Raw genomic sequence first — 17,664 nt, 5'->3', positions numbered from 1 at the left:
TAATTCATTTTACCCCTAAATGACCAAAATGCCCTTACTACTAAACTTTCCAAAAATTCCATCCATGTCCAATTTTTGTCCATAGACTTATAAATTGGTAAAATTACTCTTTAAGGACCTCTAATTAATAATCTAATTCAATTTTATGCAAAATACTTCTAGAACACAAGTTTTGCAATTTATTCAATTTAGTCCCTAATTTCAAATTAAGCACTTTATGCATAGAATTTCTTCACGAAATTTTCACACAATCATGTAAACATATCATAGACCTCAAAATAATAATAAAATAAATTTTTCTACCTCGAATTTGTGGTTTCGCAACCACTGTTCCGTTTAGGCCTTATTTCGGGATGTTACAATTTCAATATCCAACAAGCTTGAAACATAATCAATATCTAACAAAATCAAGACATAATAAGTTCAGAATCCAACAAATATAATAAACTAAAATTTTAGAATCCAACATTAACAAAAAAAACAATTTTAATACTAAAACATACATAACATAGAAACAACAACCCTAAGCCCTAAACCTACCTAATATTTCTAGCCATATAATCAGTCCACATAGTTTGTGCAATTTCATCTCTCTGAGCAGACCATTCTCTTGCTTCTTCTCTTTCTTCTCGCTCCGTAAGAGTTGATATTATCAAATCAGACTCAGGCTCCTCGTATAATCCTTGATTAAGTAAATCACTAGGATCAACTCCCATGATATGATTATGAATGATGCAACAAGCCAAAACTATATCTACTTGAGTTTGAAGATTCCAAAATGGTTCAGCATCTAATACACGAAACCGTTTCTTCAAAATCCCACAAACACGTTCAATAGTGATTCATAATGATGAACGACGAAGATTAAAGAGTTCCTTTGCATTTTCAGGCCCCTGAGCACTAAACTCTTTTAAATGATATCGAACACCACGATATGGGGTAATATATCTATTACGGATGCCATATCCAGCATCAGCAAGATAATATTTACCTACAATTTGATAAAACATAATTATTACTAATAAATTATGAGCTTACTAAAACTATTTGATATTTAATGTTTTATAGTTCTTACCTTCCGGAATTCTTAATCCTCTTGGGCGTGAAAGTGCATCACTTAAAATACGAGAATCATGTGCACTACTTTCCCAACCAGCTAGAACATAGGAAAATTTCAAATCAAATGTAATGGCAGCGAATACATTTTGTGTCGTCCCCCCTTTACGGCTACGAAATCTTCTTTGAATGTTAAGTTGAACAGATGCACGAACATGAGTTCCATCTAATGCTCCAATACAATCTTTAAAATAAGGATAAAACATTGGATTGTTTCTGATTTCACTAGGAGTTGACTCATCAGGTAATCTAATAACTAGCTTATACAATTTCAAAATAGCTCTCAATACAACCCTAAAATAACGGTGAATTGTCTCAGTTGATCTATAATATCTAGATCCTATTATACAATTTCAAAATAGCTCTCAATACAACCCTAAAATAACGGTGAATTGTCTCAGTTGATCTATAATATCTAGATCCTATCACTCGAAACCTTACATTATGACCAAAAATTATATGTAAAAATATAATCACTTGCTCCCTAATATTCACCGATTTAGTTGATTGTAACAAATTATTTCTACTAAGAATATCACACAAATTGAAAAATCTAATCGGTCTCATCCTTATCACATTAATACAACGCTAGTCACCACTATATAAAATACTATTAATATAATTTTCTCTTTCATAATCTCTATTCACATGAGGGTGAGAAGCAATTTCCTCCCTAGTTTTTAATTTTTTAATCCAGAGAGCCCCAAAAGCTAAAACTGAAGCCACGACCCTGACAATTGCATGATATTGATTATGATCCATCTACACAATACCACATAAATATTTGATCACTACAAAAAATACGTAAACTTTTCATAAGATCACATATATGACTAAAATTACCATGACTAAAGTGCATACATATATATATATGAAAGTTTCTCAAGCAATGACTTAAGCAATGACTAAAGTTACCATGACTAAAGGGAATAGAGTTAACTATCATAAAAATTACAATGATTTTTTAATAACAGAAATTGATAAAATATTTAATCAAAAAGACCGATTTACTATTAGACCTAACATGTAAAAACTAATTTATCTATTCTATTAATGAAAAAAATAAAATATAATCTAATTCGTAACACACGAACTTGTATAATAATTTTACCTAGGATTAATTTTGAATCTTGAGACAAAAGGAAATTAAATCAAAAGTGGTCGGCCAAGGGTGGCCCAAAGAAAAAGAATCATGGTCATTAACTTTATTGAGCAAGGACTATGGAGAAGAAAGAAGACAGGCAGGTTAGTTGCTGTTACCTCTTTTTACTTGTTTGATCAAATTTTGATTATACAATTTTTTTAATTCAAATAAATTCTATTTGTAATTAGTTTTCATAATAAAATAAATATTTTATTTTCAAATCAGTGAAAATTTTTAAATATTATAGAATAAAGATATATTTTTAAAAAAACTAAGAAAGTTGATAAATAAACGATTTTATTCAATTTGGTTATATACAATATTCAATTGGACTTGGGCTGTATATGTGAGTTACACTTATTATACATGACTTTTTTTTAATCATAAATCATATTTTAAGTGATAAATACCTAGCAAAATATTTACTTGCTCAAGACCTTTGGTCTCTACCCGGACCCGATGAAAAAAATGGGATCACTTCTTATGGGTTCGTTGAGAATGATTCTGATCTAGTTCATGGCCTATTAGAAGTAGAAGGCGCTCTGGTGGGATCCTCACGGACAGAAAAAGATTGCGGTCAGTTTGATAATGATCGAGTGACATTGCTTCTTCGGTCTGAGCCGGGGAATCCCTTATATATGATGCAAAATGGAGATATATTTTTTTTACATGATTTTATAAGTTATGTTCTAGCATTTCAAATTTCATCTAAAAATAATCAATGAAATGCTGTGCAAAGACCAAAATATTGATTATATGTATTTACTTTTAAATATATCAAAAATATATCAAAAATATATATATAGAACATGTAGTGATTAGTTGGTTACCGTGACTTTGGTCTGTTTGGCTGCCATTGATTCATTCATTTCAATGAATTAAACCTTCTATCAAAACAATCCTCTTAAAACCTGAATCGTATTCCATTTAAATTTTTCATACCTTAACCACACCTTGATTATCAAAAGCAAAAAGCAAATGGAACTTCAAAATGCATGTCTCCTGCAATTCTTTAAAGTCCATACCCCGTTGACTCAAAAATTAGATCATCCCAATATCAATGAATGATAAAGACACTTCCTAACTTCACCATTTATGACCATGATGGAAAACAAAGGTATCCTTCTACAAAGTAACCAAATTCAAAAAAATTAACAAGCATTAAAACAGTAAGCAATCATCAGCAGGATTCGTTGATCCTCAAAACGTGATTAGAGATATCAACTTATGTCTCTAACAGGTTTAAGAGGACATCATTTGTCTCCCTAAATTAATGGTTTTTAGGGTTTGCTTAATAGAATAAAAAATATATTAATAATTTTTAGAATTTGCTTATTAGAGCGAATAATAAATTAAAAGGGACTAAAATATTGATTATATGTAATTAAAAGGGTTTCAAGAAGAATGACTATAAACTCCATGGGAGGAGAAGCTAAGTATAAAGGGACTCAAATGAGGGAGAAACAGTTAAGTGAGATGATTGAGAAGAAAGTGACAGAAGCCAAGCAAGTTTGTGAAGGAGATGAGACATCTGATGAATGCAAATGAGAAAAAAGTGACAGAAGCCAAGCAAGTTTGTGAAGGAGATGAGACATCTGATGAATGCAAAGTAGCTTGGGATAAAGTTGAAGAGGTAAGTTAAGCCAAGGCTGATCTAAGGCTTAGACTTGAAGTTGAAAAGAAAGATCCTTTAGAATCTTTCTGTCTGGAAAATCCTGAGACTGAAGAGTGCAGAGTTTACGATGATTGACGAAGGAATTCAAACTTTCTTCAATACCCTTTTTGTTGATCTTGTTTTATGAATGTGTCAGTTTCCATTTCTTTTCACAGGGCTATTGCTGCTACTAGTGTAGGGTATGGTATGAATCTGTCTTTGTTAAGCTACTTCTGTTTTAGATTGAAAAACTGGATTAACAGAGCTGATCAAGCTCCTTTTATGTTGTAAACACTTAAATTTTAAACATTTTTTCCTCTTTCCAGTCTTTTCTTGAACATGAAAAACCCTTTTGTTAAGACAACTTTCACTAATAACTGACAACACCAGAAAAGCAAACAAAGGACAAAGACATTTCAGAACCAATATGTAGAATTAAAACATCAGTAGCACAAGTCAACCAAAACTCAAACACCAAGTAAGAACAAACAACACCAGGACATGAAAGTACCAATAATAGCATAGAGAACTCAATAAAACAGAACAAATATCAACATCAAGCTATGAATATACTTCCCTTCAAATGCCAACCTTACCTAATACATCTACTATCTCATTTCCCTAAAAACATTTGACTAGCTGACTGATCCAGTTAATACAACAAAATTCCATCCTCTTAAATACAATAAGCATCCCTCAAAATTCCAACAAATTCTCATCTATTACCCTTAGCAAGACCACTAGTGAAAATAAATTAAACAAAAATAAAAAACACAATGCTTTATATAAACAGCTCTTAAGACAAACAAATGAACCTTTACTCTCTCATTCTAACTTAAAATGTGCTACCCCACAAGTTTCGATGCATACAACCAAATAAACTAAAACAAAACAAAAAAACCTTACTTATTAGATTTTTAATGGAAACTAACAAAAATCCCATAAACACAGCAAAAATCACTCCTAAAAAACCTTACTTGTTTTGAAGAATGAGGGATTTTAGGTGCAGAAGCATCAACAGAAGAGTAATGCCTAGAGGATGCTGTGGAAGTGGAACCCTTTGGCGCACGAGATCTTTAAACAAATTCCCAGCTGTCCTTAGAAAAAAACGCAGATTGCAGAGATGGGGTAAGTCGGTAAAAGTGAATAGAAATAATAATTCGATTCTTTGTATTGAAATGTTCGAGAGAGTGAGAGCTTAAAAGGGAGAATAGAAGAAGAAGGAGGAGAAAAGTTACCTGGATGAGAAGAAGAAGGAAGATGAACGACGCACTGAGTTTGGAAAATGTCTTATAGGAAAAAAATCTGTAAGACATTTTACATAAAAAGCAAGCAATTTTACCCGTGTTCCTGAAAATGTTTTCCGTAGGTATAATGTTTTCAGGTTACCAAACAACGTAAAATCAGGAAAACATTTTCCGGAAAATGTTTTCCTGGTTGCCAAACGGAGCCTAAGTCGGCCAGTGCGAATTAAATGGTGTCCATCTAGTTTGGGTTGGGTTAAAATAAACACTGATGGAGCTTTTAACGGAGATGGTGACATATTAGCAGCTGTAGGAGTGATACAAGATTCACACGGCAACTGGGTGGTAGGATTTAGAAGGTTCATTGTTCGAGGAAATGTGGTTAACTCGAAGTTATGGGCTATCCTACATGGGCTTGAAATAGCTCGGACGATAAATTACACCAAGATAATCATGGAGAGTGATTGTTTGATAGCTATTGAATTGATAAAGGAGAGCAACGTGAATCTTTCTTCTTATACGCTTATTAGGAAGATAAACGAAGTAACAAGACACATCCAAATAGTTAAATTCCAATATGTTCCGAGAGAAGGAAATATGGCAACGAATTGGCTAGCAAAATCTTGTACTTATGAGGACGTTGAACTCAGAATCATTGATTTCCCGAGGATAAAATAAGTACATTTCATGTAAAAGATTGTTGATTAAGACTATTTATTTTGCCTTCTTTTTATTATTAAAAAAACAAAAATTAAGGTAGAGTTTGGTTCTATTTAGTCAATTTTTTTATCTTTTTCAAATACTCTATAATAATTCGGTTTGAATTAGTTTTCGGAATTTTCAAATTAAATTTAAGTTTTAAATTTTTGAACCTTATTTTAATAAAAATATAGCTTTTAAATATTATTTAATAAAGTTTTGAGGTGTTTTATATAAATATTTTTAAAAAGACAATTAACTTTTTAAGTAAAAAAATCAATATTATCTTTTTGAAAAATAATTTCTTATATAGAAAATTCAAATTGTTTTTACTATTTTTAAATATTTTATTTTTTACAAAAAAAATTAAATTAATGATAAAAAAACAATAAAATAAATGGCAAAATAGAAAATAAGAAGAGCATTAAGATGTTTAAAGCCAGTTCAGCGGAAGATCCATACCAATTTCCATACCTAAAGATTCAACCATCAAACAACTCAAATCCCATCTCCAGCCTCTCACCAATGTTCTTCCTCGCGGCCAAAAGCTTATTTTCAAAGGTTCTTTTTCTCTTTTATTTTTATTTTTTAACTTTCTTGTTTAATTTTTGGGAAACCCTTTTTATTTCTCTTTATTTTTTGGTCGTTCTTGATTCTGTATTGTTTGGGATTTTTGTTTGTTTGTTTTTCTTTCAATAAGATTTCTGGGTTTTCTCTAATATTTTATAATTCTACAGTTTTTAAAAAATAATTTTGTGGTTTGAAGGGAAGCTTTTGGTGGATGCAATGACGTTGAAGGAATCAGAGGTCATGAATGGAGCCAAGCTCATGCTTATGGCTTCCCAGGGTTTACACCAAGGGGTAATTTTTCATAAAGGAATTCTCTTTTAATACTTTGGGATTGTTGAAAGTATCAAACTGAAGAACTTGAAACTTGAACTTTGATTTCATATAATTGATTATATGAAATTTTGATTTGATTTAGTTTGTAAACCACTATTATGATTATCAATGTAATTAAAATAAATGGACATACCAATAGTTGAATCAAAATCAAAGTCCTGTATGTACAATTGAACCAAAATCATGGTTGCACGAAATCAAAAGCTTATCCATTACATTACATTGATGTTTGATCAAAGTTCATGTGTGAATTCGAGATTTCTCCTTTATTGTTTTGAATGAACAGGGTGGTCCTATTCTAAAAGAAGCTCAAACTCGGCCTATTTCAAGGGGGAAAGAAACTGAGTATAAAAGACATGATGCGAGGACTGAAATTGTCATGGAAAAAGACCGTTTGCAACGATGGAAAACTACCGGAGTTATTGCATTAGCAGACTGTAATTTGAAGGTATTTTCACGATGATTTAGGAGCACTGTATTACTCAGTTAATCTTTTTTGCTTGTATTCATAGTTTTAAGTGTGATGTTTTTTGCCTATTTATTTACTTATTATAGCTTGAAGAAACAATGTTCTTTCATTGACTAACAATTTTTTATGTTCAACAATTACCCAATTATTATTTTGTTGATTTGATTTTGTAAGGCCATACCCAATGAAGTATGGGATTGCGGATCTTCTGCAAGAGTCCTAGATGTCAATAACAACAGCATCCAAGATGTACCAAACAAAATCAGCTGTTTGAATTCCATTCAGGTAAAAATGACCTTTTAGTTTCCCTTCATGTTCCACAAATGTCATTTGAGATACTCTGTGTTAATTTGTTCCTGTACTATTTCATATGTATTAGTTTTTGAACCTCAATGCTTTGTAGAAACTGTTTCTCGATGGTAATGGCATTTTGGATGAAGCCATTCAATGGGAAGGATTGGCATCTTTGAAGTATCTAACAGTTCTATCCTTCACTCGGAACCAGTGAGTTCTTTCTCCTCTTGTTGTCAACTTTTTTTCTTTTGTTGGATTTGAACCGTGTTCCCAATGTACTATCCCATGGTTTTACTTGCAATACCGGGCAAAATCTTCAGTTTCCTATCTTTTTCACTTTTGACTAAAGGATTTTGATGAATAAATGCGACTCTTTAAGGTCATGGAGGAAAATGAAACATTGATGAAAGCTCGTGGATCACCATTGTATTCTACTCACTTTATCAATATTAAATCTCCTTTCCAACTCAAAAGGCTTAGACCTTTGATCTAAACCTGCTATAATGCTTATGAAAAAGTATTTTATGGTTAGATTCCTCTTTTATGAAACAAATTTCCAATTTTCGTTTCAATTGTTTGTGAAAGCCATGCATTTTAAATGCTAGTTGCTGCTGAAGCCCGTCTTTGAGGTATTAATAAGTTTTGGTCATTGCTCTCTGTACTAAGCATAATTCATTGGTTATTTGCTGCATTGTATTGCTCATAATATGACAGCATTTCCATGGTGAAGGGTCAGAAATGTTAATGACGAATTCGATCTGCAGGTTGATGAATTTACCTTCTGCACTTGGTTCTCTGACTTCTCTAAGGCAACTCCATGTCGCCAACAATAAGTTGACTAACCTTCCAAATGAAATAGGCATGCTAACTCGGCTTGAAGTTTTGAAGGCCAATAATAATAGGTAGGTAATAGTTTGATTAGGATGCATTAAAGGCTGCTAAATAGTCTTCTTTTCTTTGCATTATAAAATCACTTGCTATGTTTCTTGGACTTCCATTTTTTGTGAAGTACCCATGTTTGACCCATGGATATGGGGATATGATGTCCGAGGATCCTCAAAATATATGATATGTTTAGAAAAATCTAATTATACCCATGTAGGATATATATCCATATCCGATGTTTGCATCCAAGTCCGAGTAATATAGATCACTTGTGTTTCAGTTGGTTTTTTGGTATTCAGGATAACCACTGTTCCGGCATGCATTGGAGAATGTAGTTCTCTTATTGAGGTATGGTATTCGTTGCCCTTGTCTTTGCTTGTAATCTATAGTACACTAACCAAGTGAAGTGCATAGTTTAACTGAACTGCTTAATATGTTTCAGGTCGATCTTTCAGCGAATCTTCTGTCAGAGCTTCCGGACACATTGGGCAATTTGCACAATTTAAAGGTCTCCACTAGGTTCTTTATTCTATCAGTTGTATCTGCTAATACGCACACACATATAATTGTGTGTGTATATCAAATTGGCTCGAAATATATTGTCAGTACATGTACTTGAAGAAAGTTTGAGATTTAGTTTATGTATGTAAAAATTAAAAATAAGTCTAACTTTAAAAATAAGTCTAGTTACTTTTTCAATTTAACAATCTTAATCTAATCATTGACACCTATAGTATTTTTGGTCAAAATTTGCCATCAAGACACTCATGCCATCATACTATCTTAAGAAGCGAATCCTTATAAACTTGGTATACCTAGTAGTAAGCAAATTCTGACGGGAAATACCGATGGTGTCAATGATTGGACTAAAATTTTTAAATAAAAAAGTAACTGAATTTGATTTTTAAGTAGAAGAAACTAAATTTTAAATTTCAAGGTGGCATATTTTGTTCATCAGTTTGCTCTAAGTGTTTTTAACTCATGTATTTACCGTATGTCTGCAGACATTGCATCTCAGTAATAATGGCCTAAAGTCCCTGCCTTGTACATTATTCAAGCACTGTCTGCAGCTCGCAACATTGGATCTCCACAACACAGAAATCACAATGGATGTGCTACGCCAGGTGTGTGTGCGTACTTGTCTTCCTATATTATGTTATTGGTTGAACCAGGCCTCATTTTCAGTTTTAGTCATTTGAGATGCCTAATAACGACTAATCTTTGAATAGTTTGAAGGGTGGGAAGAATTTGATGAACGCCGGCGCTCAAAGCATCAGAAGCAGCTGGATTTTAGAGTTGTTAGCTCTGCTCAATTCGATGAAGGCGCTGATAAAAACTAATTCCTTCTCTTACATCACTTTGTAGTTTGCTGCAGTAAACAAGAAAAGAAAAATTTGCAGACATTGATTCCGTTTACGCTTTAAAAGGTTCAAAACCTTAGTTTCGTTTTTGAAAACAGTGCTATGTTGGAGTTCATACCAAATTAGGTTCGGCTTGAATGGATTTGGACAGTGCTGTTTATCATCAAACTGGATTGAATTTGTAATTTTATTTCTTTATTAAAATGGGTTGGATTGAATTTTGTAGTTTTATTACGGAAAGCATCTGAGAAAGTCAAATTAATTTAATCGTTTTATTATGGAAAATAATAAATATTTACTGTTTAAAAATGTAAATCTATCTTATTGTTGCATTTAAATTTAATCTGGACCCTATTATCATATCACCCGTAAATATAGGTGGATAAAGGTAAAATATAGAAATGCAAACAATCTATGGAATCTTTACACGTGATGAACAGCAAGTCAAAACAAGACGAAGACCAAACAATTAGGGAAGAACATATTGGAAACTTAAAAGTTACGATGAATTTACTTTAAAAAAGAAATATCCATTTTAATAACACTGTAAAAGTTTTGTGCTTTTAGATCACAACCCCAAGCAGCAGGGAATGAGAGATGAGAAAAACAACCTTAGGCCTTAGCTGAAGTAGATGGAAACCTGAGGAATGTCGACATCATTGTCGTCGTCATCCTCACAAGCCACGACCACATCAAGATGCTTTCTATTCGGAGGCAATTCTGCCTTTGCCACTTCCCGGGCTAGATCTACCACCTTCTTGTCCATTCGCTCCCTGTGCCGAGGGAACATACTATTATACAGCAAGCAACTTCCGTAAGATATGCTGTAGGCATTCAAGCCCTTATCCTTCAGCCATTTGATGAGTTCTCTCAAAGTTGGGTTGTCTCTCAGGATCCATCGGTCCCAAACAGTCCAGCTCATGCCACCGTGTTTGATGACTTTGGGTGGAACTGGCTCAGCCATGGAGAACAGAGGCAGTGCAAGGTTTGCAAAAGTGTTGCGATAGTCCTCTACTTTGTGGCCTCCATCAAGAGCCTTGTAAAGCTCTAGGCAGACAAGACCGGTGGCCATGGCTGTGGAGGTGGCAATTGCTGGGATGATTCTCCCAGCAATAAACTTGGCTTTGAGCTTATCCACCTCAGGAATGCTGTAGTTCCTGGCCCTCATGTTTGCAAGCCCAGCGATTAGATCCATGTGGTAGTTTGTATCATCATCCTGCAAATTCATGAATCGATATTATCGCATTTGTTCCAGTTCTCATGAGTGTTAATCAGACCAAGAAATACGACAAACCTTTTCAAACTGAATAGGTTTCATCTTGAATCCTTGAGGCAAATTTTTTGTGCAAAGTTCTAGCTTGAAGATGAGTTCGTTGATAACTGCTGCATCATCAATAGATGCAGTTGACAGAGTAGTAGCCTTCTCATCTGTTACTATTTTCGCATCTTTCTTCGGCTGGAAATCTGGGACTGTCACTTTGTCAACAGCGTCTGCCAACATCTGTGGATGCTTAACCCAATCAGGAATTTGAATGCCAAATGTTTCAGCACGCAGGATAGAAGCAGCCATAACAAACTGCAGGTGGCTTGGATCAGCTGTTGAGACTTGAAGTGGATGAGGGAATCGTTTTGGAGCAGACCAGAAGGGAGCCCCAGTACTGGTTGCAGCATCTTCGGGAAATGTATAAATCAGCTGCTTTACACGATTCACAAAATAGTCCTCAAATCTGAGCAGAAAAGAAGGATAAAGTCAAACAAATGCAACAAAAACACTATTGTCGATAATGAACATAAAATTAGATCGAACATCAAAAGAACTACCTTAGACGAGCCCAGGAGATGCAATCCTGGAATGTCACACACTTCTCTTTCTCGAGGCATTCAAGAATACGTTCCAAATTATCTCTTGCCTGAGCATCGCCAGCAGTCCTTTGTGCAGTTTTATACTCAACTGGGTTGGACAGATAAGCATTCACTTCAGCAGGAGTTTTCTCCAGTAGACCCTCAAACTCAGACCGAGCCCATGTCAGACAATGGTCAATATTGTGAGGAAATGAGTGCACTGTGCACATAGGAGCTTGTTTCTCAGGTGGGTCTCTTGACGCACCATAGTTTTCAGTTAGGTGAGGAATAACCATCTGTGTGTTGCATTTGGCACCAAGAGTTCCAGACTCGAGAAGCGGTTTCTGGAAATATAAGCACCTCTGATCAACATAAAGCCTGGCATTCACGTTATCCAATGCATTAATAACCACTGTTAAATTCTCCCAGAAGGTATCATCGAATACGTTTTCAGTTTCAGGACCGACACGGTTTTGCAAAGCTTCAATTTTTAAACAGGGATTTATTGATGCTGCAGCAGAAGCAGCAACTGTGGATTTGGCCTGCCCAATGTTCCAATCCCTGAAAAGGAACTGCCTGCTGAGGTTGCTCTTCTCAATAACATCATCATCTGTGATTGTCAGCTTTCCTTGGTTACCACATGAAACTCCCATCAGAGCAATATTTTTTTGGAACTCACAACCTAGTGCACCAGATCCCACAATAAATGCTTTTGCATCCTCCAGTTTCTTTTGGAGCTTGGACCCAAACACTGATATTTGTGCATCATAACGGCTATTCAGCGGTCTGAAATCACTAGGGTCCACAGGCTCAGTTGGAAGCGACTCCACAGAATCAAAATAAAAGAACTGTAATGACAGAAAATTAGTTGAAGAGAAAGGGGGGAGGGGAGTTGTACAAGTTTCAATAAACTGTAAAGAAAAATTATTCAATGCTCACTTTGAAGTTTCTGATACTGTAATAAAAATTAGGAATATTGGAAGGGAACATATTTGAGATACAAATCAAGGTATTCCATCCTATTCTTAAGTGTAACACCTTTCATTCCAAGACCAAGATTAAATTTTTAATCTGATACAGCCTCTCTTTTCCTAATCTATGCCAAAACTAATCAAATTTAACCTTTTCATTTCCTACTCAAAGAGAATTGCTCAAAGCGCATATAATTCCGAAAATAATGTGCAAGGGTGAGCGTGAGTGGGATAAATTCTAACTTATCCATTCCAACTAAAATAAATTTGCAAAAGGAACAATGAACACTGACCTGAAAGACGGGATGAAACTTTCCAGAGCATGCTTTGACAACCTCTTGTCCCACAATTCCCCCAAACATGGCAGCCATGGGATTCAGCACAGCCCTGGAACCAAAGGCAAAGTGTCGCAAAAGTTTTGGGTTGATATCTTCCAATCTACCATCTCCCAAGCTCTCATTCATGTTCCCAGCAATAGAAATAAGCTTATTAGCGTCCTCTTCTGAACCAGCAACAGGAAAGCGTCCCAAATCGGAGACAAACTTATCCAATGCTTGGAATGCTAAGTGTAACAGAGGTGGACGATCAAATTTTGAAAAATCACTCAGCAGAAAATCACCAGGATCTTTGATAGCATCTCTTAGTGGTTTGAAATTTAATACCTTGGGCTGTTTCACTTGTGTAACAATACCACCTTTTATATACGTACCGAACTGGGTGGTATCCTCCTCAAGAGTAAAAGAATATGGCTTTGCATTCTTAATCTTCCTTGGTTTTCCATCATTTAGTTCTGTCATTCCATGAACTTCAGAGAAGACAACAAGATCCCCATCTTGAAACTCGAGCCTTTCATCGTCAACACATGATACAAGAGCTGGGTTGTCATTGCTAATAGATGCAATTATACCCGTGTGAGGATCCTCTCCATCAACATCAACTACAGTGAACTCAGGTCCAAAATCACAAAATATAGAACCAAAAAGACCTCTAACTTCAGCCTTGATGAAAGAGATGGGAGGTTGATGTTTATGACAGTAATCATTGAACTCAATGGCCTTCTCAAAACTGATATCAGTAAATACAACAGCCTGAAAAACAGCGATGTAAATGAGTTATGTGATGAAATATGCAAAGACATAAAATCATCAAAAATACAAATGCAATATCAGCAAGATTTCAGATCAAATTGCAAACACTTTCCTAGAGTAAACATGCTTTCCCTCTCCTTCACACCTCATATCTTCCCAGCTTAAAAGCACCTGAACTTAGTTTTATTCCTAAACTGAATTAGACGTAAATAGTGGAATTTTGAGATGATGATAACAAATCTTCAGCATTCTTCTCTAGGTTTCTTATGAAATATAAGGTAGCTATTCCAAATTCAGTTAACCTCCAATACTGAAAATATAGCACGGTAAGCAATAATAAATTAGGAGACCCAAAGGCAAGGAAATACCTGAAAGTCAGAAAGTTGTTCCTTCGTTAATTTTGTTGTTAAGGTGGAAATGATCACTGCATTGTTAAGCTCTTGTAACTTCTGGACAGAGGCAAGAGCCCTGTTTTTACCAACATCACTCTCGGAAAACACAAAGTTACTGGACAAATCCCACAACTCCACAGCCCCTTCATCATGCAAGGTCACAGACTTGACACCAGCAAGAATGAGATTTTTTGCTGCACAAGCAGAATAAATATAAATATAAATATAAATATAAATATAAACATCAGTGAGGATATCAGCCCTGAAAAAGGCACCAAACAAATCTAGGATATCAACACCCATTCTGTTATTAATTATGGCACAGTGTCAACCTATAACATCATATATTACATCATACAAGGTAACAAGAAAAGAGCTTTAAACCCATGGGATAGAGAACCATGCATTCTATAAAGATCATAGACTTATTAGTTCTAGAAGATTACCCTCACTATTTTAACCGTCATTTAGAAATTCAAATACCAATCTTTGCCCAAGAAAGTTCAGAGAAAGAGACGACCCATCAAATGGGATTATCATAAACAAGACAAAAAAAAAATTAGAACCCTAAACATCGATTCCTTAAAATCTAATCAACTTCTACATTACTTCTCATCACTCCGAGCAACCTTGATACAAAAGGAAAAACAACTATGACTGTAATACGACACAAATCAATAAACAAACCCTCGAAATTTCGTAAAAGGTAACTGAAAAAGAGTTTTAAACCCAAGGGACTAGGAATCATGCATTCCATAAAGAGAATATGTTTATTAGTTCTGGAATAATTTCAAGCTCATTATTTTCAACGTATGCAGATGGCTTTCCCACACTTTTTTAACGACCACTAAGAAACTCAAATACCGATGTTTGCAAGAGAAAAACCACACAAAGAAACGACCCACTATATGAAATCAGAACAAAATTTAGGAACCCTAACATCGATTAACAACTGGGTCTATCTTGATACAAAAGGAGATGATACAAATCAAATAACCAATTACGGGGGAAAAATGATTTAAGTTTTGAAAATTCATACCAATCTCAGCACCAAGACCCTGCATCCCTGAAACAAGAATATTCGACGCAAAAAGCCGCCTCATAGTCTCACGTCCATAGACGGCAAGCTGCCGGCTATGGAGATCCTCATCAATTTCAGCATGATTGGAATTTCCGAGAGCCATGGTCGACGTTGAAGATCCAACAACTCTACTATCACTCCGATCTCCTTTTCCTCCTCTTATTCCACTCTTATCCCCGTTCTCAGCCGTTGATCCGTTACCGGCGGCGGCGTTTACGCAGCTATCACGGCGGTGCTTCTTGAAGGACGATGCGGTGGCACCGTTGTTGTTGGAAGTTTCGGGGTCAGCAGCTTCTTTAACAACAACAACTTCACCAGAAGCGGTTCTCTTTCTAGAACGCATATAGAGAGGTAAACTGCCGAAAATGCCACAGAAACCCATGGAAATTACGGTGAGTGCCACGATACAACAATATAATAAAATTAATAAACAGCTACGGTGGGTGAAAGGATCGAAGTTTTGGTAGAAATATCCGACAAAGATCGGCACAGAAACTATAATAAAGCCCACCCAAAACCCTAATTTCAGCATTTGATTCTAAGCCAAAGCAGAGAAGCAAAAAGATAGCACACCGATTTAGACAATCACCAACTGAAGAATAGAATCTTTAAAGAGTTAGCTTAGGAAGATAAGTTTTTTATAGATTGTTATGAATCTTTCAGGGGATTAAATTATTCAAAGAAAATTGCCCTGAAGAAATGAAGGTAAAGGTAGAAGGCCTTACACTGAAAGGGGGAAGGACACAGAATCGGGGGCTGTGGTTTTATTGTAGTACCTTGTGGGGACTCAGTGAGTCTGAGATATATAGAGGAATGACTGTTTTTTATTGGGTTACAAAATCTTGGTTAATACATTTTCATTGTCGAGAATTTATAAAAATAATATAATTGGTTAATGTTTTTGTTATTCTTACACCACGCGTTGCTCCACACGTCCTATAAAGGTGAATCTCTCGTCACAAGCGAATTTCTAGTGTCGAACCTCGTATCATGGCGTAGTGGCAAACTTGCATAAGATCATCTTCGGTAGACATATATGGAATGTATGTGGTGGCACAAACTCATTAATCATCCTGTTGTCTTAGTAAGTTGTATTCTAAGACTTCACATCACTGTTGCTGCAAGGAAACAATGTATGACCTTACTATCAGCAAGCTTTAGACATATAGACATCTTGGCCCTCTAGATAACAACTAAAGAGGGATAAGTCTTTCTTCTCTCAGAAACCTTCCACCAGAAAACCCATACAGACTTCAATGGCTCTCCGCCTTGACCTAAGGTGAACTATTACTCAAACAACCGTAATCTCCTTCTTGTTAATTTCATTGGTTAACAATTTGGTACAATAAGCGTGGACAACCATGGACAATCCAGGTACCAGTGTCCCTCCCATCAATGAGCTTAACCCTACCAACGATCAACAAACACGAGATCCTCTGGCTGGCATACCATCTCAAGATATACAATCCCAAACCTTAGATAAATCCTACACAAGATCCCTTGTATGTAAGCCAAAATCCTCATCAGCAAACACGATCTAACCCTAACCAGCAAACCCAGAGTAATCCCCACCAGTTGAACCCATTCCAACAGTATTATCAATATCCTTCCCCACGGTATTATAATTATCCACCACAAGCTCCAGCTGATGCTTCTCCAGCCGGTCAAGGTTCACAAAATCCATTGTCGAGGTTTTAACAATACATTGACATGCAGGAAAGAATGAAAGCAATGAATGAGCAAATTTCCTCACAACAAAGAAGATATGAAAAGAAACAGGAGTTCATCCAAGAGCAAATAGAGAGACAAAGACAGGCAAATATAAGGAATGAGAGAAACGAAAAGCTTATCTAGGATTTGAGAACAACTAGAGTTGCTCGCAGACAAGATCCATTCGACAGATAGAAGGAAACTGTTCATTCCACCCGTAGACATCAACATATTAGCAGGGATACTGTTGATCTTGACGATTAAGATGACATCCAAAGTTGGGAGCCAAGTCAAAACACGTTGGAAGAAAGAATAAAATAGTTAAAAAAGGAAATACAAAGTTACTAGAAATCAGAATCAACAAGGTTGACCAAAAAATATACAAATGAGCCTCTAGCTATTGAGATATTGCGTTTTCATGTCCCTCCAGCCTTCAAATTTTCCAAGATGTATGACGGACTAGGAGACCCTCAAGATCATTTGGCGCACTATATTAACCACATGAGTATTCTGGGTACCTCGGATAAGGTAAAATGCAGAGCATTTTCGATGACCCTCAAAGACTCCGCTCAAACTTGGTATATGGCGCTTCCGCAATATTCCATTTCCAATTTTGAACAGCTGGAGGAATTATTCATGACAGGTTTCTGGTGAACAAAACACTTCAACAATCACCAACATATTTGATGTCCATTAAGCAACATGAGGATGAACCTTTGTGGGACTTTGTGAAGCTGTTTAATGCAGCAACCATGATTATACAAGATGTACTGGAAGAGTTTTGCATTCAGGCCTTTATGTCAGGTACTAA

General features: G+C 35.4%; 2 protein-coding genes and 1 long non-coding RNA gene across 6 annotated transcripts; 1 reads left to right on the top strand and 2 right to left on the bottom strand.

Annotated features, from left to right (window-relative positions):
• Positions 1-420: 420 nt before the first annotated feature.
• Positions 421-5,579, bottom strand: LOC107887977 (uncharacterized). Of its 2 annotated transcripts, XR_005921493.1 has the most exons (4): positions 5,153-5,572; positions 4,892-5,006; positions 1,076-1,878; positions 421-991 (listed from the first exon to the last, which is right to left on the bottom strand). It is a non-coding gene; the product is annotated as an uncharacterized lncRNA (long non-coding RNA). The 2 variants fall into 2 exon arrangements; XR_001681226.2 differs by having other exon boundaries at positions 1,076-5,006; positions 5,153-5,579.
• Positions 5,580-6,276: 697 nt separating this feature from the next.
• Positions 6,277-9,987, top strand: LOC107887517 (LRR repeats and ubiquitin-like domain-containing protein At2g30105). 2 transcript variants are annotated; one of them, XM_041106551.1, is made up of 10 exons: positions 6,277-6,418; positions 6,624-6,718; positions 7,047-7,208; positions 7,404-7,514; positions 7,633-7,733; positions 8,288-8,425; positions 8,708-8,756; positions 8,851-8,916; positions 9,413-9,532; positions 9,645-9,987. In XM_041106551.1, exons 2-10 carry the CDS (start codon positions 6,644-6,646, stop codon positions 9,771-9,773), a joined length of 951 nt encoding a protein of 316 aa, XP_040962485.1. In that variant the 5' UTR covers positions 6,277-6,418; positions 6,624-6,643; the 3' UTR covers positions 9,774-9,987. The 2 variants fall into 2 exon arrangements, with proteins under 2 accessions (XP_040962485.1, XP_016667267.2); XM_016811778.2 differs by having other exon boundaries at positions 9,638-9,987.
• A 266-nt stretch (positions 9,988-10,253) lies between these two features.
• Positions 10,254-17,085, bottom strand: LOC107887518 (ubiquitin-activating enzyme E1 1). 2 transcript variants are annotated; one of them, XM_041106550.1, is made up of 7 exons: positions 15,869-16,078; positions 15,102-15,499; positions 14,039-14,256; positions 12,876-13,670; positions 11,591-12,459; positions 11,064-11,496; positions 10,254-10,985 (listed from the first exon to the last, which is right to left on the bottom strand). In XM_041106550.1, the coding sequence occupies exons 2-7, from the start codon at positions 15,484-15,486 to the stop codon at positions 10,389-10,391; spliced, it is 3,297 nt and encodes a 1,098-aa protein (XP_040962484.1). In that variant the 5' UTR covers positions 15,487-15,499; positions 15,869-16,078; the 3' UTR covers positions 10,254-10,388. The 2 variants fall into 2 exon arrangements, with proteins under 2 accessions (XP_040962484.1, XP_040962483.1); XM_041106549.1 differs by having other exon boundaries at positions 15,102-17,085.
• Positions 17,086-17,664: the final 579 nt, after the last annotated feature.

Source organism: Gossypium hirsutum, chromosome A03, assembly GCF_007990345.1.
Source record: "Gossypium hirsutum isolate 1008001.06 chromosome A03, Gossypium_hirsutum_v2.1, whole genome shotgun sequence".
In the NCBI taxonomy this organism is placed as follows: domain Eukaryota; kingdom Viridiplantae; phylum Streptophyta; class Magnoliopsida; order Malvales; family Malvaceae; genus Gossypium; species Gossypium hirsutum.
Note: the sequence above shows the minus strand (reverse complement) of the source record. Positions and strands in the feature narration are given on the sequence as shown.